Raw genomic sequence first — 27,408 nt, forward strand, 5'->3', positions numbered from 1 at the left:
AATGTTAATTATTTTTCTCTCTCCACTGATGCTGCCTGACCTGCTGAGTGTTTCTGCTTTTATTCCTGTAATATTATGTTTGTGATCTAAGAAACCAATTCCAATTATGGAATGAAGGCTTGATGGTTTTTTCTGTGAATGGTAGTAAAACTGCTTTTGCAAGCAATGCAGATCTTGCAGTAGAGTTGGGGAGTACCAGGGGGGTAGCAAGTGCTAATTTATTGCATATACTGAGACTGTTGCTGTTTAAAAGATGGGGCAACGGGGATATCAACATTATGTAGTCCTGGTGCTGGAACTGTTGCGGATCTGGCGCTGGCCACGACGGAGGTAACAAAGCTAACTCTGTCACATTATGTGAAGGCAACTAATTTAAATATAAAGCCCTGGAGTATCCGCCCAGAAATCAGCACTGCCTGGACTGAATCGACAAACAGCACAAGATCGCGGAATTTAAAACGCAATTGAATTGTGTCCGTAACCATTTACACTCGAGTTTCCGCCATCTTTTACGCTGGTTCAAAAGTCACTTTGTCCAAAGCAGTGCCAGCCCCCCAAAATGGCCCAGGTCAGCATGGCAAGTTTCAGCTGATTGTGCCCGTTCGGGCATGTTCACCACAATGCGGCCAGAAATTTGGACGCACAAGCACCCGTCGTGAATGATTTGCAACTGCAGGCAATTGAAGCGTCTCTCAGGTCTGTTTCTCATTCTGATGCCATATTTACTTTAAATTACTTTAAGTTCAATTTAAATGAATTCAAATTCAGTCAACTGATCATCCCTTGGTACATATGAGCTGTGACGAGCAGTCAATTGAAAGCACTGATCGGCCTGTTTGTTCAGCTTCAACAATTATTTCAGCAAATGTTCAGAGCAAGTTAGTTTAATTCAGTAATCTTGAGGCCCCATTGTCCAAGTTCCAGTCAATAATCAATTATGATCGATAACGCTGCTCGATTGCACTGATTCATGGGTGATTTTACGTTCAGGCTAATGCAAATGAGTTTGAGCAGAAACTTCACTTTGGTGAATCTGGTGCAATTTCCAGTGCGTTTTGAGCACATTTTCCCAATGATGTCCCGAGACCAAAATTTTTAGACAGCGCGCCGATCACACAGTGCACAATGCCCTGGGGTGGTATTGAGGTCAAGGGGTGGGTTATCAGGTGCCAGGATCAGGTAAAGGACTTCTGTCTGCCTTTAAAACTATGTCTGTTTTTTCAACCGAGTTTGGGGGCAGGGTAAGCCAGATTCAGAGATTGGATTTTAGAAGCCATGCTTTCAATGAAGGGTGGCCCTTTGTTGCGGAGAGTACCACCCAGGCCTAAAACAGCCACTGTGCAGCTAAAGCACTTTTCAGGTACTCCAAGTGCAATTATGAGGCATCCCCCTCATTAACATAAAATATAGTCTGTCCACAGGTTCTTCGTGCACAAAGCAGTTCTGGCCTGTGCTGGTCAATGCATATTGCACGAGAGATGCAGAATAGGATTTAGGCCTCCATGGACTGATAACATGGACTCTCGCTCCAAAAGCACCGCAGATCAAACCCTGTCTCACTGAGAAGAAACCTAAAGATCATCATCAGTTTTTGAAAGACCCAAGAAGCAGACATTTTTGGGGTAATGACAGATGAGGCCAATGTATGACTGTTGTTGAACCCCACATAAAAAGGGAAATTGGGTGGGACGTAGAAGTGTTCTGCAGCTTTGCTTTTTGCTGCTTCCCTAATCCCTATTGACAACTTTGTCAGAAACCTGGTGGTAGTCCATTTTTACAACTGGCTGTTGTGTTTTTTATGTTTTGGGGGCTGCACTTTCCTGCCCTATTGCAATTTTTTTCTTTTGGTCATCCATGAAAGTGCCACTTTTTGTGACTTAACTAAGTGAGAAGGGTCTCCATCTATATGGCTTTTACTGTTGCTTTTCTGCACACTGACCACTCTTGCTATAATAATGAATTTGGGGGAAGTCAAAGGGTATGCAATTTAACAAGGATTTAACAAGCTAAACCTGACATATCTATGATATTGGTTTAAATATTAGTAACAGCTAAATAATCCAGTGCGGTCATAACATAAGAAATAGGAGCAGGAGTAGGCCATATGGCCCCTCGAGCCTGCTCCGCTATTTAATACGATCTTGACTGATCCGATCATGGACTCAGCTCCACTTTCCCGCCCGCTCCTCATAACCCCTTATTCCCTTATCCGTTAAGAAACTGTCTATCTCTGTCTTAAATTTATTCAATGTCCCAGCTTCCACAGCTCTCTGAGGCAGCGAATTCAACAGATTTATAACCCTCTGAGAAAATAAATTTCTCCTCATCTCAGTTTTAAATGCGCGGCCCCTTATTCTAAGATTATGCCCCCTAGTTCTAGTCTCCCCCGTCAGTGGAAACATTCTCTTTGCATCCACCTTGTCAAGCCTCTTCATAATCTTATACATTTCAATAAGATCACCTCTCAATCTTCTGAATTCCAATGAGTAGAGGACCAACCTTCTCAACCTTTCCTCATAGGTCAACCCCCTCATCTCCGAAATCAACCTAATGAACCTTCTCTGAACTGCCTCCAAAGCAAGTATATCCTTTCGTAAATATAGAAACAAAAACTCCATGCAGTATTCTAGGTGTGGCCTCACCAATACCCTGTATAACTGTAGCAAGACTTCCCTGATTTTATACTCCATCCCCTTTGCAATAAAGGCCAAGATTCCATTGGCCTTCCTGATCACTTGCTGTACCTGCATACTATCCTTTTGAGTTTCATGCACAAGTAGCCCCAGGTCCCGCTGTACTGCATCACTTTGCAATCTTTTGCCATTTAAATAATAACTTGCTCTTTGATTTTTTTTCTGCCAAAGTGCATGATCTCACACTTTCCAACATTATACTCCATCTGCCAAATGTTTGCCCACTCACTTATATCCCTTTGCAGATTTTTTGTGTCCTCCTCACACATTGCTTTTCCTCCCATCTTTATATCGTCAGCAAACTTGGCTACGTTACACTTAGTCCCTTCTTCTATGTCGTTAATATAGATTGTAAATAGTTGGAGTCCCAGCACTGATCCCTGTGGCACACCACTATTTACTGATTGCCAACCCGCGAATAGAAACATAGAAACATGGAAAATAGGTGCAGGAGTAGGCCATTCGGCCCTTTGAGCCTGCAGCATCATTCAATATGATCATGGCTGATCATGCAACTTCAGTACCCCATTCCTGATTTCTCTCCATACCCCTTGATCCCTTTAGCCATAAGGGCCACATCTAACTCCCTTTTGAATATATCTAACGAACTGGCCTCAACAACTCTCTGTGGTAGAGAATTCCACAGGTTCACAATTCTCTGAGTGAAGAAGTTCCTCCTCATCTTGGTCCTAAATGGCTTACCTCTTATCCTTAGACTGTGACCCCTGGTTCTGGACTTCCCCAACATCGGGAACATTCTTCCTGCATCTAACCTGTCCAATCCCGTCAGAATTTTTAATGTTTCTATGAGATCCCCTCTCATTCTTGTAAATTCCAGTGAATATAAGGCTAGTCGATCCAGTCTTTCTTCATATGTCAGTTCTGACATCCCGGGAATCAGTCTGGTGAGCCTTCGCTTCACTCCCTCAATAGCAAGAATGTCCTTCCTCAGATTAGGAGACAAAAACTGCACATAATACTCGAGGTGTGGACTCACCAAGGCCCTGTTCAACTGCAGTAAGACCTCCCTGTTCCTATACTCAAATCCCCTCACTATGAAGGCCAGCATGCCATTTGCTTTCTTTACTGCCTGCTGTACCTGCATGCCTCCCTTCAATGACTGATGTACCATGCCACCCGGGTCTCATTGCACCCCTCCCTTTTACTAATCTGTCACCATTCAGATAATAATCTGCCTTCCTGTTTTTGCCACCAAAGTGGATAACCTCACACTTATCCACATTATATTGTACCTGTCATGCATTTGCCCATTCACCTAACCTGTCCAAGTCCCCCTGCATCCTCCTAGCATCCTCCTCACAGCTCGCAGTACCACCCAGCTTAGTGTCATCTGCAAACTTGGAGATATTACATTCAATTACTTCGTCTAAATCATTAATGTATATTGTAAATAGCTCGGGTCCCAGCACTGAACCCTGCGCCACCCCACTAGTCACTGCCTGCCATTCTGAAAGGGACCCATTTATTCCCACTTGTTGCTTCCTGTCTGCCAACCAGTTCTCTATCCATGTGCCTTAATTTTGCACACCAATCTCTTCTGTGGGACCTTGTCAAAATCCTTTTGTAAGTCCAAATACACTACATCCACTGGTTCTCCCTTATCCTCTCGACTAGTTACATCCTCAAAAAACTCTAGAAGATTTGTGAAGTATGATTTCCCTTTCATAAATACATGCTGACTTGCATCGATCCTGTCACTGCTTTCCAAATGCGCTGCTATTACAGCTTTAATAATTGCTTACAGCATTTTCCCCATCACCGATGTCAGGCTTAACTGGTCTTTAATTCCCTGTTTTCGTTCTCCCTTCTTTTTTAAAAAGTGGGGTTACATTAGCTACCCTCCAATCCATAGGTACTGATCCAGAGTCCATGGAATGTTGGAAAATGACCACCGATGCATCTACTATTTCTAGGGCCACTTCCTTAAGTACTCTGGGATGCAGACTATCGGGCCCTGGGGATTTATCGGCTTTCAGTCCCTTCAATTTCCCCAACACCATTTCCTGACTAATAAGGGTTTTCCTCAGTTCCCCCTTCTCGTTGGACCCTCGCTCCCCTAGTATTTTCGGGAGGTAATTCGTGTCTTCCTTAGTGAAGACAGAACCAAAGTATTTGTCCAATTTGTCTGCATTTCCTTGTTCACCATTATGAATTCACCTGATTCTGACTGCAAGGTATGTCATCATCATCATAGGCATTCCCTTGAAATCGAGGAAGACTTGCTTCCACTCCTAAAGTGAGTTCTTTGGTGGCTGACCAGTTCAACACGAGAGCCACAGATCCTGTCACAGGTGGGACAGACATTCGTCGGGGGAGGGGTGGGGTGGCACTAATTTACCACACGCTCCTTGTGCTGCCTGCGCCTGATCTCTTCACGCTCGCAGCGTTGAGTTTCGAAGAGCTCAATGCCCTCCCGCACTTTCTCCACCTAAGGCGGTCTTCGGCCAGGGTCTCCCAGGCATCAGTGGTGATGACGCACTTCACTAGGGAGGCTTTGAAGGTGTTCTTGTACCGTTTCCACTGCCCACCTTTGGTTTGTTTGCCATGAAGGAGCTTCGCATATACCAGTTGTTTAGGGAGTCTCATGTCTGGCATGCGAACTAAGTGGGCCTGCCCAACGAAGCTGATCTAGCGTGGTCAGTGCTTCAAAGCTGGGGATGTTAGCCTGGGCGAGGACACTGATATTGGTGCATCTGACCTCCCAGGGGATTTGCACGATCTTGCAGCGGCATCGTTGGTGATATATCTCCAGCGACTTGATGTGTCTTCTGTAATTCATCCATGTCTCTGACCCATATAGGAGGGTGGGAATTACTGCAGCCCAGTAGACCATGAGCTTGGTGGTAGGTTTGAGGGCTTGGTCTTCGAACACTCTTTTCCTCAGGCGGCCGAAGGCTGCACTGGCGCACTGGAGGTGATGTTGAATCTCCGCATCAATGTCTGCCTTTGTTGACAAGAGGCTCCCGAGGTATGGGAAGTGGTTCACATTACCGAGAGCCGTGCCGTGAATCTTGATGACAGGGGGGTAGTGCTGTGCGGCGAGGACAGGTTGGTGTAGGACCTTTGTCTTACGGATGTTAAGCGTAAGGCCCATGCTGTCATATGTCTCAGTGAATACATCGACTATATCCTGGAGTTCAGTCTCCGAATGTGTGCAGACGCAGGCGTCGTCCGCATACTGCAGCTCAACGACAGAGGTTGGGGTGATCGTGGACCTGGCCTGGAGGCGGCATAGGTTAAACAGCTTCCCACTGGTTCTGTAGATTAGTTCCACTCCGACGGGGAGCTTGTTGACAGTGAGGGGGAGCATGGCAGCGAGGAAGATTGAAAAGAGGGTTGGAGTGATGACGCAGCCCTGTTGACCCCGGACATGGAATGGGTCTATAATGGATCCGTTGGTAAGGATCACAGCCTGCATATTGTCATGAAGCAAGCGAAGGACGTTGACAAAGGGCATCCAAAACGGAGGAGGACGCTCCATAAGCCCTCACAGTCGACAGTGTCAAAGGCCTATGTAAGGTCGAAAAAGGCCATGTATAACGGTTGGTGCTGCTCCCTGCATTTTTCCTGCAGTTGTCGTGCTGCAAAGATCATGCCCGTTGTTCCCCGTAGGGGATAAAATCTGCACTGTGACTCTGGGAGGAGCTCCTTGGCCACAGGGAGAAGATGCGGATATCTATAGAAGCTTTTTCAGTCAGTTTTTATGTTCCCTGCAAGCTTACTCTCATACTCTATTTTCTCCCTCCTAATTAAACCCTTTGTCCTCTGCTGAATTCTAAGTTTCTCCCAGTCTTCAGGCTTGCTGCTTTTTCTGGCCAATTTATATTCCTCTTCCTTGGATTTAACACTATCCCTAATTTCCCTTGTTAGCCACGGTTGAGCCACCTTCCCTTTTTTATTCTTACGCCACACAGGGATGCACAATTATTGTAGTTCATCCATGTGATATTTACATGTCTGCCATTGCCTATCCACCGTCAACCCTTTAAGTATCATTCTCCGGTCTATCCGAGTCAATTCCTGTCTCATACCGTCGAAGTTTTCTTTCTTTAAGTTCAGGATCCTAGTCTCCGAATTAACTGTGTCACTCTTCATCTTAATGAAGAATTCTACCAAATTATGGTCACTCTTCCCCAAGGGGCCCTGCACGACCAGATTGCTAATTAATCCTCTCTCATTACACAAGACCCAGTCTAGAATGGCCTGCTCTTTAGTTGGTTCCTCGATATATTGGTCTAGAAAACCATCCCTTATACACTCCAGGAAATCCTCCTCCACAGTATTGCTGCGAGTTTGGTTAGCCCAATCAATACGAAGATTAAAATCACCCATGATAACTGCTGTACCCTTATTGCACGTGTCCCTAATTTCCTGTTTGATGCCATCCCCAAACTCCCTACTATGGTCTGTACACAACTCCCACTAGCGTTTCTGTCTTTTGGTGTTTTGCAGCTCTACCCATATAGATTCCACATCATCCACACTAATGTCCTTCCTTACTATTGCATTAATCTCCTCTTTAATCAGTAACGCCACCCCACCTCCTCTTCCTTCCTGTCTGTCTTTCCTGAATATTGAATACCCCTGAATGTTGAGTTCCCAGCCTTGGTTACCTTGGAGCCATGTCTCCGTAATCCCAATTACATCATATCCGTTAACAGCTATCTGCGCAGTCAATTCATCCACCTTATTACGAATGCTCCTCGCATTGAGACTCGGAGCCTTCAGGCTTGTTTTTTTTTTAACACACTTTGTCCTTTTAGAATTATGTTGTAATGTGGCCGTTTTTAATTTTTGCCCTTGATTTCTCTGCCCTCCACTCTTGCTTTTCTCCTTTCTATTTTTTGCTTCTGCCCCCTTTTTACTTCTCTCTGCCACCCTGCATAGATTCCCATCCTCCTGCCATTTTAGTTTAAACCCTCCCCAACAGCACTAGCAAACACTCCCCCTAGGACATTGGTTCCGGTCCTGCCCAGGTGCAGACCGTCCAGTTTGTACTGGTCCCACCTCCCCCAGAATCGGTTCCAATGTCCCAGGAATTTGAATCCCTCCCCCGGCACCATTCTTCAAGCCACGTATTCATCTGAGCTATCCTGCAATTCCTACTCAGACTAGCACGTGGCACTGGTAGCAATCCTGAGATTACTACCTTTTGAGGTCCTATTTTAATTTAAGTCCTAGCTCCCTAAATTCAGCTTGTTGGATCTCATCCCATTTCTTACCTATATCGTGGGTACCTATATGTACCACGACAGCTGGCTGTTCACTCTACCCCTCCAGAATGTGCTGCAGCCGCTCCGAGACATCCTTGACCCATCCTGAAGGCTCAGTTGTGGCCACAGAAACGCCTGCCTATTCCCCTTACAATAGAATCCCCTATCACTAAAGCTCTCCCACTCTTTTTCCTGCCCTCCTGTGCAGCAGAGCCACCTCTGGCGCCATGGACTTGGCTGCTGCTGCCTTCCCCTGATGAGCCATCTCTCCCAACAGTACCCAAGGTGGTATATCTGTTTTGGAGGGAGATGACCGCAGGGGACCCCTGCACTACCTTCCTTCCACTGCTCTGCCTGATGGTCACCCATTCCTTATCTGGCTGTGTACCCTATACCTGCGGTGTGACCAACTCAATAAACGTGCTATTCACAACATCCTCAGCATCGCAGATGCTCCACAGTGAATCCATCTGCAGCTCCTGTGCCACAATGCGGTCTGTCAGGAGCTGCAGCTGGATATACTTCCTACACATGTAGTTGTCAGGGACACTGGAAGCGTCCCTAATTTCCCACATAGCATAGGAGGAGTATGACTTGGGTCTGGGTTCTCCTGCCATGACTGAACCCTTAAATTAACTTAATTGGTAACAACGCCAAAGGTTTCTTACTGATAAGAAAAGAAAAAGAAAAAGATTAAATACGCACCAATCCACCAGACAATCACTTACTCGCTTGGCTGTGACGTCATACTTCGATTTCTTTTTGCTTCTTTGTTTACATTCTGCCCCTGCACCAGCTAGCTCCTCCCACCTTCTAGGTCCCTTTTATCGGCCTTGCTGCTCCCGACCTGCACCGCTGCGACCTGAATATTTATCCCGACTCTCTGTCTTCTGTTCGTTAGCCAATCCTCTATTCCTGCTAATATATAACCTCCAACCTGATTTATGATGAGTGATGGAAGTCCATAAGAACATAAAAACATACGAAATAGGAGCAGGAATAGGTCATTCGGCCCCTTGAGCCTGCTCCGCCATTCAATAAGATTATGGCCGATCTTCTACCTCAACTCCATTTTCCTGCACTATTCTCATATCCCTTGATTCCCTGAATATCCAAAAATCTATCGATCTCTGCCTTGAATATACTCAACGACTGAGCCTCCACAGCCCTCTGGGGTAGAAAATTCCAAAGGTTCAACACCCTCTGAGTGAAGAAATTTCTCCTCCAGTCAGTCCGAAATGGCCCACCCCTTATTCTGTGACTGTGACCCCTGGTTCTAGACTCCCCAGCCAGGGGAATAATCCTCCCTGCATATAATCTGTCAATCCCTGTAAGAATTTTGCATGTTTCAATAAAAGCTGCATTAGGTCAAATGTGAAAATTGCTCATGAGCACTTAATATCAATTTACCAGGTATTCATTTGCTGAATTAACTATTCATTTTAACAGGATGTCCCAGTGAGACGGGATAGTATTGAAGTAGCCAATCTTGTCATGCTCGAAAGGCTAGCGAAGGTAATGACTCCTACTCCAGGTGGACCAAGCTGGAAGGACTATGAATCAAAAACGTATGCCATTGTTTTACCTCAATATGCATTAAATTAGCAGAACTATACTATTGTGTTCATTCCTTAATATTTTAAGTCTTTGAGACGTTAAATAGATTAATAATACTGCTGGCAGTAACAAAATGCAAAATAATAGAAGAACTGAACAGTTTTCTTCATTAATTCATGGGATGTGGGCATCGTTGCCCATCCCTAATTGCCACCGTCATCTTAAACCACTACAGTCTGTGTGGTGAAGGTACTCCCATAGTGCGGTTAACATAGAAAATAGGTGCAGGAGTAGGCCATTCGGCCCCTTGAGCCTGCACCACCATTCAATAAGATCATGGCTGATCATTCACCTCAGTACCCCTTTCCTGCTTTCTCTCTATACACCTTTCCTGCTTTCTCTCTATACTCCTTGATCCCTTTAGCCATAAGGGCCATATCTAACTCCCTCTTCAATATATCCAATGAACTGGCATCAACAACTCCCTGCGGTAGAGAATTCCACAGATTAACAACTCTCTGAGTGAAGAAGTTTCTCCTCATCTCAGTCCTAAATGGATTACCCCTTATCCTTAGACTGCGTTCCCTGGTTCTGGACTTCCACAACATCAGGAACATTTTTCCTGCATCTAACCTGTCCAGTCCCGTCAGAATTTTATATGTTTCTATGCAATCCCCTCTCATCCTTCTAAACTCCAGTGAATACAGGCCCAGTCGATCCAGTCTCTCCTTATATGTCAGTCCTACCATCCCAGGAATCAGTCTGGTGAACCTTCGCTGCACTCCCTCAATAGCAAGAACATCCTTCCTCAGATTAGGAGACCAAAACTGAATACAATATTCCAGGTGAGGCCTCACCAAGGCTTTGCACAACTGCAGTAAGCCCTCCCTGCTCCTATACTCAAAACCCCTAGCTATGAAGGCAACATATCATTTGCCTTCTTCACTGCCTGCTGTACCTGCATGCCAGCTTTCAATGACTGATGTACCATGACACCCAGGTCTCGTTGCACCTCCCCTTTTCCTAATCTGCCGCCATTCAGATAATATTCTGCCTTCGTACTTTTGCCCCCCAAAGTGGATAACCTCACATTTATCCACATTATACTGCATCTGCCATGCATTTGCCCACTCACCTAACCTGTCCAAGTCACCCTGCGGCCTCTTAGCCTCCTCCTCACAGCTCACACCGCCACCCAGCTTAGTGTCATCTGCAAACTTGGAGATGTTACACTCAATTCCTTCATCTAAATCATTGATTTATATTGTAAATAGCTGGGGTCCCAGCACTGAGCCCTGCGGCACCCCACTAGTCACAGCCTGCCATTCTGAAAAGGACCCGTTTATCCCGACTCTCTGCTTCCTGTCTGCCAACCAGTTCTCTATCTACGTCAGTACATTACCCCCAATAACATGTGCTTTAATTTTGCACACCAATCTCTTGTGTGGGACCTTGTCAAAAGCCTTTTGAAAGTCCAAATACACCACATCCACTGGTTCTCCCTTGACCACTCTACTAGTTACATCCTCAAAAATTTCTAGAAGATTTGTCAAGCATGATTTCCCTTTCATAAATCCATGCTGACTTGGACCGATCCTGCCACTGCTTTCCAAATGTGCTGCTATTTCATCTTTAATAATTGATTCCAAAATTTTCCCCACTACTGATGTCAGGCTAACCGGTCTATAATTACCTGTTTTCTCTCTCCCTCCTTTTTTAAAAAGTAGGGTTACATTAGCTACCCTCCAGCCCATAGGAACTTATCCAGAGTCGATAGAATGTTAGAAAATGATCACCAATGCATCCACTATTTCTAGGGCCACCTCCTTAAGTACTCTGGGATGCAGTCCATTAGGCTCTGGGGATTTATCGGCCTTCAATCCCATCAATTTCCCCAACACAATTTCCTGACTATTAAGGATTTCCCTCAGTTCCTCCTCCTTACTAGACCCTCTGACCCCTTTTATATCCGGAAGGTTGTTTGTGTCCTCCTTAGTGAATACCGAACCAAAGTACTTGTTCAATTGGTCTGCCATTTCTTTGTTCCCCGTTATGACTTCCCCTGATTCTGACTGCAGGGGACCTACGTTTGTCTTTACTAACCTTTTTCTCTTTACATATCTATAGAAACTTTTGCAATCGTCTTAATGTTCCCTGCAAGCTTCTTCTTGTACTCCATTTTCCCTGCCCTAATCAAACCCTTTGTCCTCTTCTGCTGAGTTCTAAATTTCTCCCAGTCCCCGGGTTCGCTGCAATTTCTGGCCAATTTGTATGCCACTTCCTTGGCTTTAATACTATCCCTGATTTCCCTTGATAGCCACGGTTGAGCCACCTTCCCTTTTTTATTTTTACGCCAGACAGGAATGTACAATTGTTGCAGTTCATCCATGTGGTCTCTAAATGTCTGCCATTGCCCATCCACAGTCAACCCCTTAAGTATCATTCGTCAATCTATCCTAGCCAATTCACGCCTCATACCTTCAAAGTTACCCTTCTTTAAGTTCTGGACCATGGTCTCTGAATTAACTGTTTCATTCACCATCCTAATGCAGAATTCCACCATATTATGGTCACTCTTCCCCAAGGGGCCTCGCACAACGAGATTGCTAATTAATCCTCTCTCATTACACAACACCCAGTCTAAGATGACCTCCCCCCTAGTTGGTTCCTCGACATATTGGTCGAGAAAACCATCCCTTATGCACTCCAGGAAATCCTCCTCCACCGTATTGCTTCCAGTTTGGCTAGCCCAATCTATGTGCATATTAAAGTCACCCATTATAACTGCTGCACCTTTATTGCATGCACCCCTAATTTCCTTTTTGATGCCATCCCCAACATCACTACTACTGTTTGGAGGTCTGTACACAACTCCCACTAATGTTTTTTGCCCTTTGGTGTTCTGCAGCTCTACCCATATAGATTCCACATCATCCAAGCTAATGTCTTTCCTAACTATTGCATTAATCTCCCCTTTAACCAGCAATGCTACCCCACCTCCTTTTCCTTTTATTCTATCCTTCCTGAATGTTGAATACCCCTGGATGTTGAGTTCCCAGCCCTGATCATCCTGGAGCCACGTCTCCGTAATCCCAATCACATCATATTTGTTAATATCTATTTGCACAGTTAATTCATCCACCTTATTGCGGATACTCCTTGCATTAAGACACAAAGCCTTCAGGCTTGTTTTTTTAACACCCTTTGTCCTTTTAGAATTTTGCTGTACAGTGGCCCTTTTTGTTCTTTGCCTTGGGTTTCTCTGCCCTCCATTTTTCCTCATCTCCTTTCTGTCTTTTGCTTTTGCCTCCTTTTTGTTTCCCTCTGTCTCCCTGCATTGGTTCCCATCCCCCTGCCATATTAGTTTAACTCCTCCCCAACAGCACTAGCAAACACTCCCCCTAGGACATTGGTTCCGGTCCTGCCCAGGTGCAGACCGTCCGGTTTGTACTGGTCCCACCTCCCCCAGAACCGGTTCCAATGCCCCAGGAATTTGAATCCCTCCCTGCTGCACCACTGCTCAAGCCACATATTCATAATAAGGATTTCCTTCAGTTCCTCCTTTTCACTAGACCCTCAGTCCCCTTGTATTTCCAGAAGGTTATTTGTGTCTTCCTTTGTGAAGTCAGAACCAAAGTATTTGTTCAACTGGTCTGCCATTTCTTTGTTCCCCATTATAAATTCACCTGGATCTGACTGCAAGGGACCTACATTTGTCTTCACTAATCTTTTCTCTTCACATATCTGTGGAAGCTTTTGCAGTCAGTTTTTATGTTCCCAGCAAGCTTTCTCTCATACTCTATTTTCCCCCTCCTAATTAAACCCTTTTGTCCTCCTCTGCTGAGTTCTAAATTTCTCCCAGTCCTCAGGTTTGCTGCTTTTTCTGGCCAATTTACATGCCTCTTCCTTGGATTTAACACTATCCATAGTTTCCCTTGTTAGCCACGGTTGAGCCACCTTCCCCGTTTTATTTTTACTCCAGACTGGGATGTACAATTATTGAAGTTCATCCATGTGATCATTGAATGTCTGCCATTGCCTATCCACCGTCAACCCTTTAAGTATCATTCGCCAATCTATCCTAGCCAATTCACGTCTCATACCATCGAAGTTACCTTTCCCTAAGTTCAGGACCCTAGTTTCTGAATTAACAGTGTCACTCACCATTTTAATAAAGAATTCTACCATATTATGGTTACTCTTCCCCAAGGGGCCTCGCACAACAAGATTGCTAATTAGTCCTTTCTCATTACACATCACCCAGTCTAGGATGGCTAGCCCTCTTGTTGGTTCCTCGACATATTGGTCTAGAAAACCATCCCTAATACACGCCAGGAAATCCTTCTCCAACATATTGCTACCAGTTTGGTTAGCCCAATCTATATATAGATTAAAGTCGCCCATGATAACTGCTGTACCTTTAGTGCACGCATCCCTAATTTCTTGTTTGATGTTGTCCCCAACCTCACTACTGCTGTTTGGTGGTCTGTACACAACTCCCACTCGTATTTTCTGCCTTTTGGTATTCCGCAGCTCCACCCATACTGATTCCACATCATCCAAGCTGATGTCCTTCCTTACTATTGCATTAATTTCCTCTTTAACCAGCAACACTACCCCACCTCCTTTTCCTTTTTGTCTATCCTTCCTGAATGTTGAATACCCCTGGATGTTGAGTTCCCAGCCTTGGTCACCCTGGAGCCATATCTCCGTGATGCCAATTATATCATATTCGTTAATTGCTGCCTGCACAGTTAATTCGTCCACCTTATTACGAATACTCCTCGCATTAAGGCACAGAGCCTTCAGGCTTGTCTTTTTAACACACTTTGCCCCTTTAGAATTTTGCTGTAATATGGCCCTTTTTGCTTTTTGCCTTGGGTTTCTCTGCCCTCCACTTTTACTTTTCTTCTTTTTATCTTTTGCTTCTGCCCCCATTCTACTTCCATCTGTCTCCCTGCATAGGTTCCCATCCCCCTGCCATATTAGTTTAACCCCTCCCCAACAGCACTAGCAAACACTCCCCCTAAGACATTGGTTCCGGCCCTGCCCAGGTGTAGACCGTCTGGTTTTTACTCGTCCCATCTCCCCCAGAACCGGTTCCAATGTCTCAGGAATTTGAATCCCTCCCTTCTGCACCACTCCTCAAGCCATGTATTCATGTTAGCTATCCTGCAATTCCTACTCTGACTCGCACGTGACACTGGTAGCAATCCTGAGATTACTACCTTTTGAGGTCCTGTTTTTTACCTATATCGTTGGTACCTATATGTACCACGACAGCTGGCTGTTCACTCTCCCCCTCCAGAATATGCTGCAGCCGCTCCGAGACATCCTTGACCCTTGCACCAGGGAGGCAACATACCATCCTGGAATCTCAATTGCGGCCGCAGAAGCGCCTATCTATTCCCCTTACAATAAAATCCCCTACCACTATAGCTCTATTGCTTAAGTAGGGAATGCGAGGATTTTGATCCAGCAACGATGAAGGAACAACAATATAGGCTCAATTTTCCCCAAATCATTTTTTTGGCGTACATGAAGAGTTACGCCCGATTTTTTTTTTTTGGGCCCAAGTATGCCAAAAAAAAATGTTCTAAAATTCATCGCCTTACCCCTCCTATCTCTGTAATCTCCTCCAGCCCTACAACCCCCTGAGATATCTGCGCTCCTCTATTTCTGCCCTTATGAGCATCCCGAAGCTCTAGAATTCACGAGAAAGCTGTATGATTGTGTATCATAGAATCATAGAGGGGAATTTATACCCAAAAAACGGGTGGGTGGAGTTGAGTGGGAGGTTGAAGTGTTAAAATACCGAATCCCGATCGCGACACACCTCCAACCTGCCACGTCTGGATTTAACAGAGGAGGGATGGTGGTGGGGGTGAGGAGGGCAGCCAACCCGCTCCCAGGAGGCAGGTCCTCCATTTAAATATTATGTGGCGAGAGTGCCTGAGATTTAACCAGCATTTCACTTTTAACTCTGGCTGGCCGGGTTTCTCAGGCCTTGGAGAACCCGCCAGCTAAGGTATGGCGAGGACGGCTGTATCCAGGGGGTAAGAGGCCTCTGATTTCCCCCCCCCCCCCCCGAGGATCCCAATCTCCCCCACAAGGACTCCGATCCTCTCACGAGTCCTCTGACTACCCCCGCCCCCCAGGGGCTCCGATTTCTCCCCCCCCCCCCCATGAATACTCCCCCGCACCCCTCGATCCACCACCCCTCGATCCACCACCCCTCGATTCCCCTTGCCCCCCGATCCTCCAGCCCCAATGATTACCCCCCCCCGCCCTCCCCCACTGCCAGTTCTCCGGCATCGATCCTCTCTTTCTACCGCCCCCCCCCCCCCGTCCAATTCCTCCTCCGGTCCTGACCACCCCCCCCACCCCCCGATCTCTCCTTCCCTCCTCTCTGTTGCCGAGTGCCACAGGCCTATCCACCTGCAGCCCGACAGCCTCTCCAGCTGGCTAGCTGCAAGAGGGAAACGGAACCTTTTGAAATGCAAATCAGGCCCACGGGAAACCTGTTCTCCCGGGTTTCCTCACCGATCCTGAGACCCCATCTCCCAACCCGCCTCCCGATTTAAAATTCCGGCCACAGAATAGTACAGCACAGAAGGAGGCTATTCGGCCCATCCAGTCTGCGCTGGCTCTTTCGAAGAGCAATCCAGTTAGTCCCACCCACTCCCCCACTCTTTCCCCATATCCCCACAATTTTTTTCTCAAGTATTTATCCAATTCCCTTTTAAAGGGTACTATTGAATCTGTACCCACCACCCTATCAGGCAGTGCATTCCAAATCTTAACCAGTCATTGCATGAAAATGTTTTTCCTCATGTCGCCTCTGGTTCTTTTGCCAATCACCTTAAATCTGTGCCCTTTCATTAATGACATTTCAGCCCTTGGAAAAAATGTCTCTTAATTTACTCTATCTAAACCCATCATGATTTTAAACACCTCTATCAAATCTTCTCTTTGCCTTCTCTGCTCTAAGGAGAACAGCCCCAGCCTATCCACGTAGCTGTAGTCCCTCATCCCTCATACCATCGGCGACAGGTCGGGGCCATAAAAGGAGCGCCGTGCGGAGGCCCAGGAGCAGCATAGAGGGCACTACAAGGACCTTGCGACGGCAGCGAAGAGTGACGTCAGCAAGGTCCAGGTCGGTGATCGGAGCGTGGGCAGATGCAGCAGGAGCGGCGAGGTCGGGGCGAAGGAGCTGCAAGAGACTGTAGAGGGATGTGATTGGGGCCCAGGGGAGGCGTGAGTTGGGGGCCAGGGGCCCAGGGGTAGCATGGGCCAGCCCACACTGCAATATGTGTGCGCACTAGGTCCGTGCAGCAGAGCAGGTCTCCAGTTGTCTTGGGTAATCCTTGCCACTGGGCCAAGACCTAGCTCTGTCAAGCCCGTGTGGTGGCTGGTGTGCAACAGCCACCACACGTTAAAAAAATCCACGCACAGGCATCTTCCATCCTTCAGGATGTAGTTCGGGTTCTTCATTCGAAACACCTGTGAACTCGACCTTTTTTTGGCGTGGAAGCAAGTCATCCTTGTTTCGAGGGACTGCCTATGATGATGAATCCCTTATTCCTCATTGTTCATCCCTGGAACCATTCTTGTAAATCTCTTCTGAACCCTTTCCAAAGCCTTCACGTCCTTCCTAAGGTGTAATGCCCAGAATTGGACACAATATTCCAGCTGGGGTCAAACTAGTGTTTCATATTGGTTGAGCATAACTTCCTGGCTGCTGTACTCCATGCATCTATTTATATAGCCCAGCATCCCATATGTGTTATTACCTGCTTTGTTCATCTGTCCTGCCACCTTCAAAGTTTTGTGCACAAGCACCCCCAGGTCTCTCTGTTCTTGCACCCCCTTTAAAAATGTACCATTTATTACATATGGTCTCTCCTCATTCTTCCTACCAAAATGTATCACCAGTAAATTACAGTTTGTTGAGAATCCAAAGGACACGTTCATTTTTTATTTAGCAACTTTATGCTATTTGATCTTGATATCAAAGTAGTATATCTGATGCAAAGCAGGCTTGCAACTCAGTGAAACCATCTTGGATAAGATTCCCAGAAAATCCGGACCTTCTACCAATCACAGAGTAAAGGTGGACTGGTCTTTCACAGTCACTGTGAACAGAAGGTTCCACCTGATTGAGTGATTCTAAGGACTGGGAGGTGCAATGGCTAGAAAAGTGTTCTCTCCTCTTTGGGAGATTGCTTGTACAGTGCTTGGCAGATTCTGAATAATGGCAAAAGATGTTCAGTGAGTTATAAGACGATGCAGAAGAAGATAAATGTTCAAACTGACAAATCCAAATCCAAAACTGAAAGGCTGAGGCAGTGCAAGCTATCTCCTTCTCACCTCTGAATAAAAATGATGGGCTGGCCAGCAAAGCCCACATCCCATGAATGAATTAAAAAAAAAACATATACTCAGAAGTTACTTTGGTTGTGATACTGGGTGATTGCCATACTATTTATTAATCAGATTAAGTGGATAGTGGGACTATATCAATGTTGATGATGTATAATTAGGATATTTAGGAGCTTATAGATGTTGTTTTGAAAGTGCTTGCATGGGTGACGGTTTTAATAGACTGCCAAGATTTGAATTTTTATTAAGATAACTGAAAATGATTTGTTGCGACTTGTAATAGCTTCTTCTGCGATTCATTTAACAAGAACAGAGGCTTCTCATTTTACACTTAACAACAATACGTTCTTCAGAAACATTTGTGGTGCAACATTTTCATTTGATCAGGAATGCGCACGTGCCAGGATTACATCGCCAAGGCATCATTGGACTGTATTATTTAACCACGTAACTCATTTCCTTTAGTTATGGAACGAACCAACGACCAGTTGCGTTGCCTAGCATATCCAAAGGCAGAGGTGGAATGAAACAGAATAAATTGAGATATAGCTCGAAGGATCAGAATGAAAGCTGGAAGGTAGTACCAACTTCTCAGTGTTTTGAAATTAGTGCATGTATTTTTTCCCCTCCTTTCCTTAGCTGAAGCCAGTGACATGTTGGTTATAGTTCCTCAGGTACCTACAAGCCTTCAGACTCTCAGCCAAGTGACTGCTCTTTGTTTGTGAGCCTTGGTGTTGAGTGCCATAGGCCATTAAAGCATGGCTGTATCATAGCTAAGTCTTATCCTCTCTTCACCTCATGTCCAAATGTGAACTTTGTTGCAGTGGTCACTGGACAATGATGAGACGTGAAAACCGGGGTGAGCATCACACAGGTGTTTTTAGCTGGTGAGAAAATAAATAAGGGATTACACATTAGTTTGAAGAATAAATAGAAGTGCCGTAGATACTTTACAATAACAGATCCTTTCTGCGTTAAATTGATGCCATCTACACAGTAAACTTTATTTTCAGACATCGGTCTTTTTTTATTAATCAAGCTAAATATTATTTTACAGGACATCAACCAGAAACTACCTGCTGTCTCCTCAAACAGTAAGCAAAATGGCAACTGAAAGGTCAACATTAAGAATTTGATCAGAAGCTGCAGTGGTAGTTCAATAACATCTGCTATTTAAAGTGTGCTATCCACGTACTGTATTGATCATGGTGCTCTGTTTGTGTTTGGGATAAATAAACTGCAATTAATAAAACTGTTCACCTTTGTGATGAAGTCTTCTTTGATTCTATGAATGCCACTGGATACTATAAACCTACTTTTCATTTTCCACTCCCCTAAAGTGGGAAGGGACCAACTAGAAAAGAGTTGTTCCGAATTAAACCAAACTGTAATAGCTTCCATTGTGTTTTCTCCCATCCAGCCTTGTCTCACGGGAGTCTCCTTTCCTTTGGCCATCAGAGACAGCAGTGAGGTAGCTGCTTCTTAGTTTGCTGAGGCCACTCTGAATGGTTTCTTTCACTGATGGTTCGGTTACACATTCCAGGGCCACGACAGCCCACTGTTAACTTCCCAATCAAATACAATCCACTTGGAAACTCTTAACAATCTTCTGCCTTGCTGTGAGTTGATTTTTGAGACATCTGCAGATCCAACAGTTATGATGCCTAATGTTTTATACTCCTGTTTCTCTCTTTCAGATATGCCAGAAAGCATAGTGGCTGTTCATCAGAAGATAATAGAAGTTCCTAATATTTCTGTATGGACAATGGTTAAATAGATGGGGACAGTGAGTTGTGGCAGTTATTACAAACAGTTTAAATGCCCATAACTCTCAAGAACTGCAGCCAAGAATGTGTTATGACAGTTATTCACACATGTTTGAACCCATTGTACTTACTGTCATTGGTAATACTGTAAGACTTATGGGGCTGATCGCGAAGGGACGTTAATCTGAACTATATGTAATCTGGATTTGGCTATGAACAAAATGGTACATTTGCCGACACAGCAGCAGTCTCACCACTTCAAAAGTAATTCATTTTATATGGAACTGTTTGAGATGTTATTTTCCCAGATTGCATAGCTATAAATATTGGGAGACAGACTCTCAATCTTCACTATTGTATCCTCCATTCTATTTGAATGTGGAGAATTGGGTTATGCTAAATGAATGTCAACCCCTTAGCATGATGTAGATTCCTGTTTTCTGTACACTCTATCTGAAGAATCTGAAACATTTAAAGCTACACTAAGACAAGGTCCTATTTAGACAGTTATTCAAACAATGCATCTAGTTGCTATCTTCCTGTCAGGCCTTAATCTAGAACAGCCTTGGTATTCATGATTGCAGCGTCAAAAATGGAAGTCACCTTGTATTACTTCCCAGGAGAAGTTTGGTTCAAGATCAAAGACGATTGATCAAATATATGAGGAATTAATTAGATTGGGGAATAGGACTGACAAGTCGCAGATGTCTTAGAGGAGGATAGTTTAGGTTTAACAACTTTATACAACATCATGGGGCAATAGGTTTAAGACAGAGTTGGATAATAATCCAGAGAAAAATTTGATGGAGGAATATAAATGGTATTATTGGATATGATATTTCCTTGATACTGGTACTGGCCACATGGATCACAATGGTCTTTTCCACTTTGCGTTGGAAATCAGATACAAAAATAAATCCTTCAGAAAAGCTACCATACAGTTCACTGTATCCCTGACAGTACTAAATTGGTAAACCCGACTTATCTCAAGTCCAATATTAGAATTTCAAAATTCTGTGACCTGCTAATCCACTATGCTCCACTCCCTGGCCCACATTGCATTCTGTTCTGATACTCTGAATGAGACTACACTAAACATCTCAACTGTGCTCTGGACTTCAGACTATTTGCGAAATATGCCAAAAGAGGTCAATAACAACTTGTATTTTATATAGTGTCTTTAATCTTGGGAAACATCCCAAAGCATTTCACACAAACGTAATAAGACAAAACTTTACACCAGGCCAAAGAAGATGATGTTAGGACAGGTGACTAAAAGCTTGGCCAAAGAGGCAAGTTTTAAAGTGGGTCTTAAACAAAAAAATAGAGACAAAGAGGTTTAGGGAGGTCATTTGTCTTTGTAATGAAGAGCATATGGGATTGGAAGCTCAGTTGAGGGTCAAATAGGATGCTGAGGTTGCAAACTATCTGGTTCAGCCTGAGATGATGGAATTAGTGGTTAGGGACCGTGTATGTCAGGAGATGAAAACAATGGCTTCAGTCTTTCCAAAGCTTAATTGGAGGAAGTTTTGGCTTATCCAAGACTGGATGTCAGACAAGCAGTCTGACAGCAGTGGAGAGGTTGAGAGTGGTGGTACTAAGGTAGAGCTGGGTATCGCCAGCATACATGTGGAACCTTACAGTATCTGAGGAGGGGGAATTGTTTAATTTATCAGCTAGCATGAGGGCCAAGAAAGGAATTTGGGCAGTCAGCAGTTCAATGGGAATAGGGTCAAGAGAACAGGTTGTCAGTCTCATGGACAAGATGAGCTCCGAGAGGACATGAGGGGAGATAGGAGAGAAGTTCAGGGCGAGAGCAGGGGGAAACCTTGGCCTCATGGGCAAGGAGATGGAAGGGGTGTGGCAGAGGCAGCTGAATGCATGGTCTCAATCTTGGGGACAAAGAAAGTGACAGTGGAAGGGGCAGGGGAGAGCAGTTTACAGAGATGTTTGGTCATGTAGAAAAGAAATCGGTGGTTATCTTTGCATTCTAGATGATCCTGGAGTAATGGGCAGATTTTGCAGAGGAGAGCAGAGCTTGTTAGTGCTTGATGTATCCAATCAGTTCTGGTGATGAATGGCTAAACTAGTTGTGCGCCACATACATGCATTCCTTGGACTTAATGTAGTAAAGATGGAGACTGTACCAGGGGGAATGAACAGGGTGGGAGAGAATAAGGGTTGTACTGGGGTCAAGGGCATCAGAAGTGGAGGTGAGGATGTGATTGAGCAGATCAATAGCTGCAGAAGTATCTTAGTGAACAATGGGTCAAAAGCTGGACAGTTGGAAGTTTGTAAGTGACGGTGCAGAGTTTTTTTCGAGGGGTGGCTGCAGAAGGAAATGGAGTTGGAAAGGGAAAGGTGGAAGGGTTTGAGAGTGATGAGGGTTACAAGGAAATGTTTGTGATTGAGACGATGTGAATAGAGAGTCCATGTGAAATGGCAAGTTTGAGAGAGAGGTTAAGGGAGAACAGAAGGGCAGTGAAATCAGAGAAGTGGGCAAGGTCATCGAGTGGTAAATAAATTCCCTTTATTCCTACACAACGTGTCAGTCAATTAAATGTGTATGCTACAGTGTCAGTATAGTGAAACAATACATGTGTGCATGTGATGTCATAAAGGTTTTCATAGCAATCACTTCAGGCAAATAGATTATTCAAACAATTGCGCTCATCCTGACACTGAGAAAGAGATGTATAGAGTTTAGTTTATCCTTCCAAAGTGCAGCATATTATACAAATGTCAGCATCTAGAAAAAAGTGGGAAATGGTCGGTAAACTTTTGGGAAATAATTAAAAATGATTAAAGGGTAGAAATTACTCTGCATTATTTTTAATAAATTGATTAATATGTCTGGATGAAATTCCTGTGTTTGCAACCTCAGCATCCTATTCACAAATGAAATGAGCTAACGATCCTCTCCATCACAAGGACCACCTACATCCATATAAATTGTCTGCCTCTGCCCCTCATTCAGCTCATCAGCCACTGAAACCCTCATCCACGTTTTTGGCATCTTTAGACTTGACTATTCCAATGCTTTCCTTGTTGGTCTGCCATCCTCCACAAACCACAGCTCATCCAAAACTCTGCTGCCTGTAGTCCATTCTGCACCAAGTTCTGCTCACCCATCATCCCTATCCTTGCTGACCTACATTGGCTCCTGGTCTCCAATTTTAAATTGTCATGCTCGTGTTTAAATCCCTTCAAGAGCCCCCTATTCCCTCGCTCTTTAACCTCCTGCAGCCTTATAAACCTCCCGAGCACTTAGTTCCTCTGATTATGGTCTTGAGTATCTTCCCTCCCTTGGGGGGGAATCCCTTCAGCCACCTTAAGTTCCACAATCTGGAATTCCTTTCATAAAACCTTCTACCTCTCCACTTCCCTTGCCTCATTTAAGATGTTCCTTAAAACCCACATCTTTGACATTCCTAAAATCTCATCCTTTGGCTCGGGATCTATTTTTGATTACACCTCTGTGAGGCATTTGGGGGGGGGGGGGGCAGTATTTCTATGTTAAATTTCCTATATAAATACATATTCTTCTTCCTCTTGATATTGTCCTTCCTGACATGTCTCCCAGTGTTTGGGTTACTTCTACCCGTTCAGATCAAATGATAAAGATAAGTTGCTCAGGCAATTCAAAATTAAAAGAAACACAGGTTTTTTTTTAGTGATACTCTTTCTTTTGAGGGGATCATTCGCTTTGCTTGCTTTGCTACCATCACCGGGAGGTCCATTTAGCAACAAGTTCGGTGTCCTGTGAGACGACATTAGCTGTGATCTAAGCGCTAAGATCTCGTAACAGGGTGGGCTGCGAGAAGGTGGTCATCATCCACCCCGGCAACCGACAAGATATCCACGCTGTTACACCGGAAGCTTTGGCCTGGATATCCGACTTGGATAATGACACTTGATTTGCTTTGCTACTACTCTACGAAAGAAGAAGTTACACTATTTACCATCCTGTTTTTAAAAAAAATATTATTTAGCATGAATTTTTACTGGGATTTCCTGGTCAGTCCATGGAGAAAATGAAGACCTGCAAAGTGACGCGATTCAGATTGTGATGCCCTAGTCTGCACAACGTTGGCAGTGCTATTTAAAGGGAAAGCAGCATGGAGGTTTTAAGAGACATTTTCCTTGCAGTCTCTTGTATGTTTTTCACCTTAAAAGAATTGGAAAGCTTATGTAGGTGCTGCTGCAGGTTCTGAACTTATGTTGTCTACTGCCCCACAGCTTTGGTTCTCTCTGTGCTGCACACAATATACAATTGCTGCTGCACACCCTTTAAGAAATGGCCGCACCTCCAGATTTCCCATCGGCAAATTGTCGAGCTGCCTATGGGGGGAACGTGTTTCACGCAGGTAGCTCACTGACATGTTACTGAGGGGATGACCCAGAAAATCGCATGGCCCCCTTGCCAATTCCTCTGGCCGGCTGCCACGCTCACCCAGCTGTTTACCACATCGCTGAAAATCTGTGCCAGGCAGGCCATATTCCAATATCCTAGCGATAACAATTGTAAAGAAACTCTTCCCAAGAAATAATAGCACCTCACCGTGTGTGATGTATGTAGCACACAAATCACTGACTCCACACGGTCTGGTGTAAATCTAACTGCTGTGACCTTGGTCCTTTAATGAACAGCTCCAGAGTGACTCTCAGGTGTGGTGGTCAGCCTTTTATACTGCCTCTTGCAGGTACTTTCAGGTCTCCCACCACAGCGCCCTCTGTGGCGTATCATTGTGCTTATTATACATTTAAGATACCAGGACGATACACACATCAATACATAACACCGTACACCATAGCATCCATTAGAAGCACAGTTCTTGTTGGCATGTCACTGATTGGGAGTTGCTTTGAAAACACTCCAACCAGACTACGCGAAACAATGCCTTCTAGGGAGTTCAGCAGGCACCAGAGGCGGACTGCCTATCATCATCATCATCATCATCATCATCATCACGCATGCTCTGATCTACTTATGTGACCATGAGAAAGACTTGCATTTATATAGCGCCTTTCATGACCACCGGACGTCTCAAAGCACTTTACAGCCAATGAAGTACTTTTGGAGTGTAGTCACTGTTGTAATATGGGAAACATGGCAGCCAACTTGCGCACAGCAAGCTCCCACACACAGCAATGTGATAATGACCAGATAATCTGTTTTTGTTATGTTGATGGAGGGATAAATAATGGCCAGGACAACAGGGATAACTCCCCCGGTCTTCTTCGAAATAGTGCCATGGGATCTTTTATGTCCACCTGAGAGAGCAGACAGGGCCTCGGTTTAACGTCTCATCTGAAAGACAGCACCAGCGACAGTGCAGCACTCCCTCAGTACTGCACTGGAGTGTCGGCCTAGATTTTTGTGCTCAAGTTCCTGGAGTGGGACTTGAACACACAACCTTCCGACTCAGAGGTGCTTGTGCTACCCACTGAGCCACAGCTGACACTAGAGTGTGCAGGAGTTGCTTCCAAATCTTTGCCACCTGCTGCAAGGACATCTGCAGCCAACCTGAGTGTATGCCTGCATGGGAGTGAATGGGAAGCCAGTCTCGATATAAGAATTTTATTAGTCCTGAAGTTGGAATTAGCCCTCCAAGGCATGTAAGACGTGTAATTCCTCAGCTCCCCTCCCATTCAGATCTGTTTCCTTGTATGCTGTGCCATTTTGCCATGCAAGCATGGATAGTATTCAGATGTATTAAGTTGAAGAAGCACATGTTCTGATCAAAGTGCCCCGCCTACAGTTCATTCTATATGTGATGAAGCGACCATGCATCGTGCAGTTAGATAAGAAAGGACTTGCATTTATTTTTGAATTTTTTTGCATCCTCAGGATGTCCTAAAGCGTTTCACAGTCAATGAATTACTTTTGAAGTGTAGCCACTGTGTTAGGCAAGTGACCGTGACAACTAACTTGCATCACATAATCAGCTAATGAGATAAATGACCTAATTTATCCTGATGGTATTGGACAGGGCAACTCGTTGCTCTTCAAATAGTGCAATGGGAACTTTTTATATGCATTGGAATTGGTGGACATGACCTCTCATAATGGAGCAGTTTCTTCAGTACTGCCCTATAATAGCAGTCTAGATTATTTACTCAAATCCCTGAGTGAGGCTTGATACACAGTCCTCTGTCTCAGAGGTGGGGGTGCTTATTATTAAAGTATTCCTGCGGTAAAAACTATTTTGTGCAATTCCACATCAAAAATAACTCTGTATTGCTGAAACTTGAATTTCGATGACACCTGTGTGATGTGAAGTACTGAATCATCAATATAGCTAGGCACTGAAGTACAGTCAGTTTGTCTAAATATGACTTACTTGTGTCATAAATATATTTGTGACACCTCTGTTTCATATTCAGCTACACTGTGTGCCTAATACAGATAAGTATTTTGTTCAACAAGTGAAACATATACAGTTAAAGAAGAAAGCAAGCAGTAAGGGTAACAATTTGTCAATGTGAAGTAGCTCTAGTTACTTTGTAATAACTTGCTTTCATTGTACAGATTGGTTCCTTTGATGAGCCCACAATAGGAGGCATTTCAATCAAAAACAACTTGTATTTATATTGCACCTTTAGTGAAATGCCACATAAGGAGAAATTAGGGCAGATGACCAAAAGCTTACTTGGAGGCAGGTTTTAAAGGATCATTTTAAAGGGGGAAGAGAGATAGAGAGGCGGAGAGGTTTAGGAAGGGAGTTCCAGAGCTTAGGACTTGGGTATGGCCACCAATGGTTGAGCGATTAAAATTAGGGATGCTCAAGGGGGCAGAATTAGAGGAGTGCATATATCTCAGGGGGGTGGGCCCATTTAAAACTGAGATGAGGAGAAATTTCTTCTCTGAGGGTTGTGGATCTGTGGAATTCGCTGCCTCAAAGGGCTGTGGAAGCTGGGACACTGAATAAATTTAAGATAGAAATAGATAGTTTCTTGAACGATAAGGGAATAAGGGGTTATGGGGAGCGGACAGGGAAGTGGACCTGAGTCCATGATCAGATCAGCCATGATCGTATTAAATGGCAGAGCAGGCTCAAGGGACCATATGGCCTTCTCCTGCTCCTATTTCTGATGTTCTTATGGAGGAAATTACAAAGAGAGGGGCGAGGCCATGGAGGGATTTGAATTTGAAGGATGAGAACTTTGAAACCGAGGCATTGTTTAACTGGGAACCAATGTAGGTCAGCGAGCACATTGTGTGAATGGGTCTCGGAGCGAGTTAGGACATGGGCAGTCGAGTTTTGCATAATCTCAAGTTTAGGTAGGGTAGAACATGAGAGGCTAGCCAAGAGTATGTTGGAATAGTCAAATCTAGAGGTAACAAAGGCATGGATCAACAGATGTGCTCAACATTCTTCAGGCAGGTTGTGTTTGTAGAGTGACTCTTTTAGCTGGCTATTCAGTTGGTCTTTTTATAGATCAGCTCTCTTGTTTTTCTGTCTATTTTCTTTCTTGTTCTCCTCCTGTCCAGAAGGTGTTGACTGCCTATTGAAGAAGGTATCAGTCATCCTTTGGTACCTGTCCCAAGTGGCCATTCTTCACGAGTGAGTGAACAGAGCTATTTGACTGCGAAGGGTATCATAGACAAGATTGGTCTTTTCATTAGACCAACTCTGTTCTTACCTAACATGCCCACATGCACACTTCCAGTTAGAATTATTGAATAGCAATCAAGAGCAAGAACCCCATCTGATTTGGAGTTAGGGTGTTTAGGGGTGATGATGTACAAAAGTTCTACTGTGACAGAATACG

The 27,408-nt window shown here is 44.6% G+C and overlaps 1 protein-coding gene across 1 annotated transcript in view; it reads left to right on the forward strand.

Annotated features, from left to right (window-relative positions):
- The window catches only part of LOC139233600 (uncharacterized), a 99,653-nt gene extending 80,551 nt beyond the window's left edge, over positions 1–19,102 (forward strand). Inside the window, exons 9-11 of the mRNA XM_070864004.1 lie at positions 9,377–9,495; positions 18,332–18,443; positions 18,924–19,102. Coding sequence (XP_070720105.1) covers positions 9,377–9,495; positions 18,332–18,443; positions 18,924–18,980 — 288 coding nt within the window. The 3' untranslated portion in view covers positions 18,981–19,102. The remainder of the gene's footprint in view (positions 1–9,376; positions 9,496–18,331; positions 18,444–18,923) is intronic.
- Positions 19,103–27,408: the final 8,306 nt, after the last annotated feature.

This window comes from Pristiophorus japonicus, chromosome 21, assembly GCF_044704955.1.
Source record: "Pristiophorus japonicus isolate sPriJap1 chromosome 21, sPriJap1.hap1, whole genome shotgun sequence".
Taxonomy (NCBI): Eukaryota; Metazoa; Chordata; class Chondrichthyes; family Pristiophoridae; genus Pristiophorus; species Pristiophorus japonicus.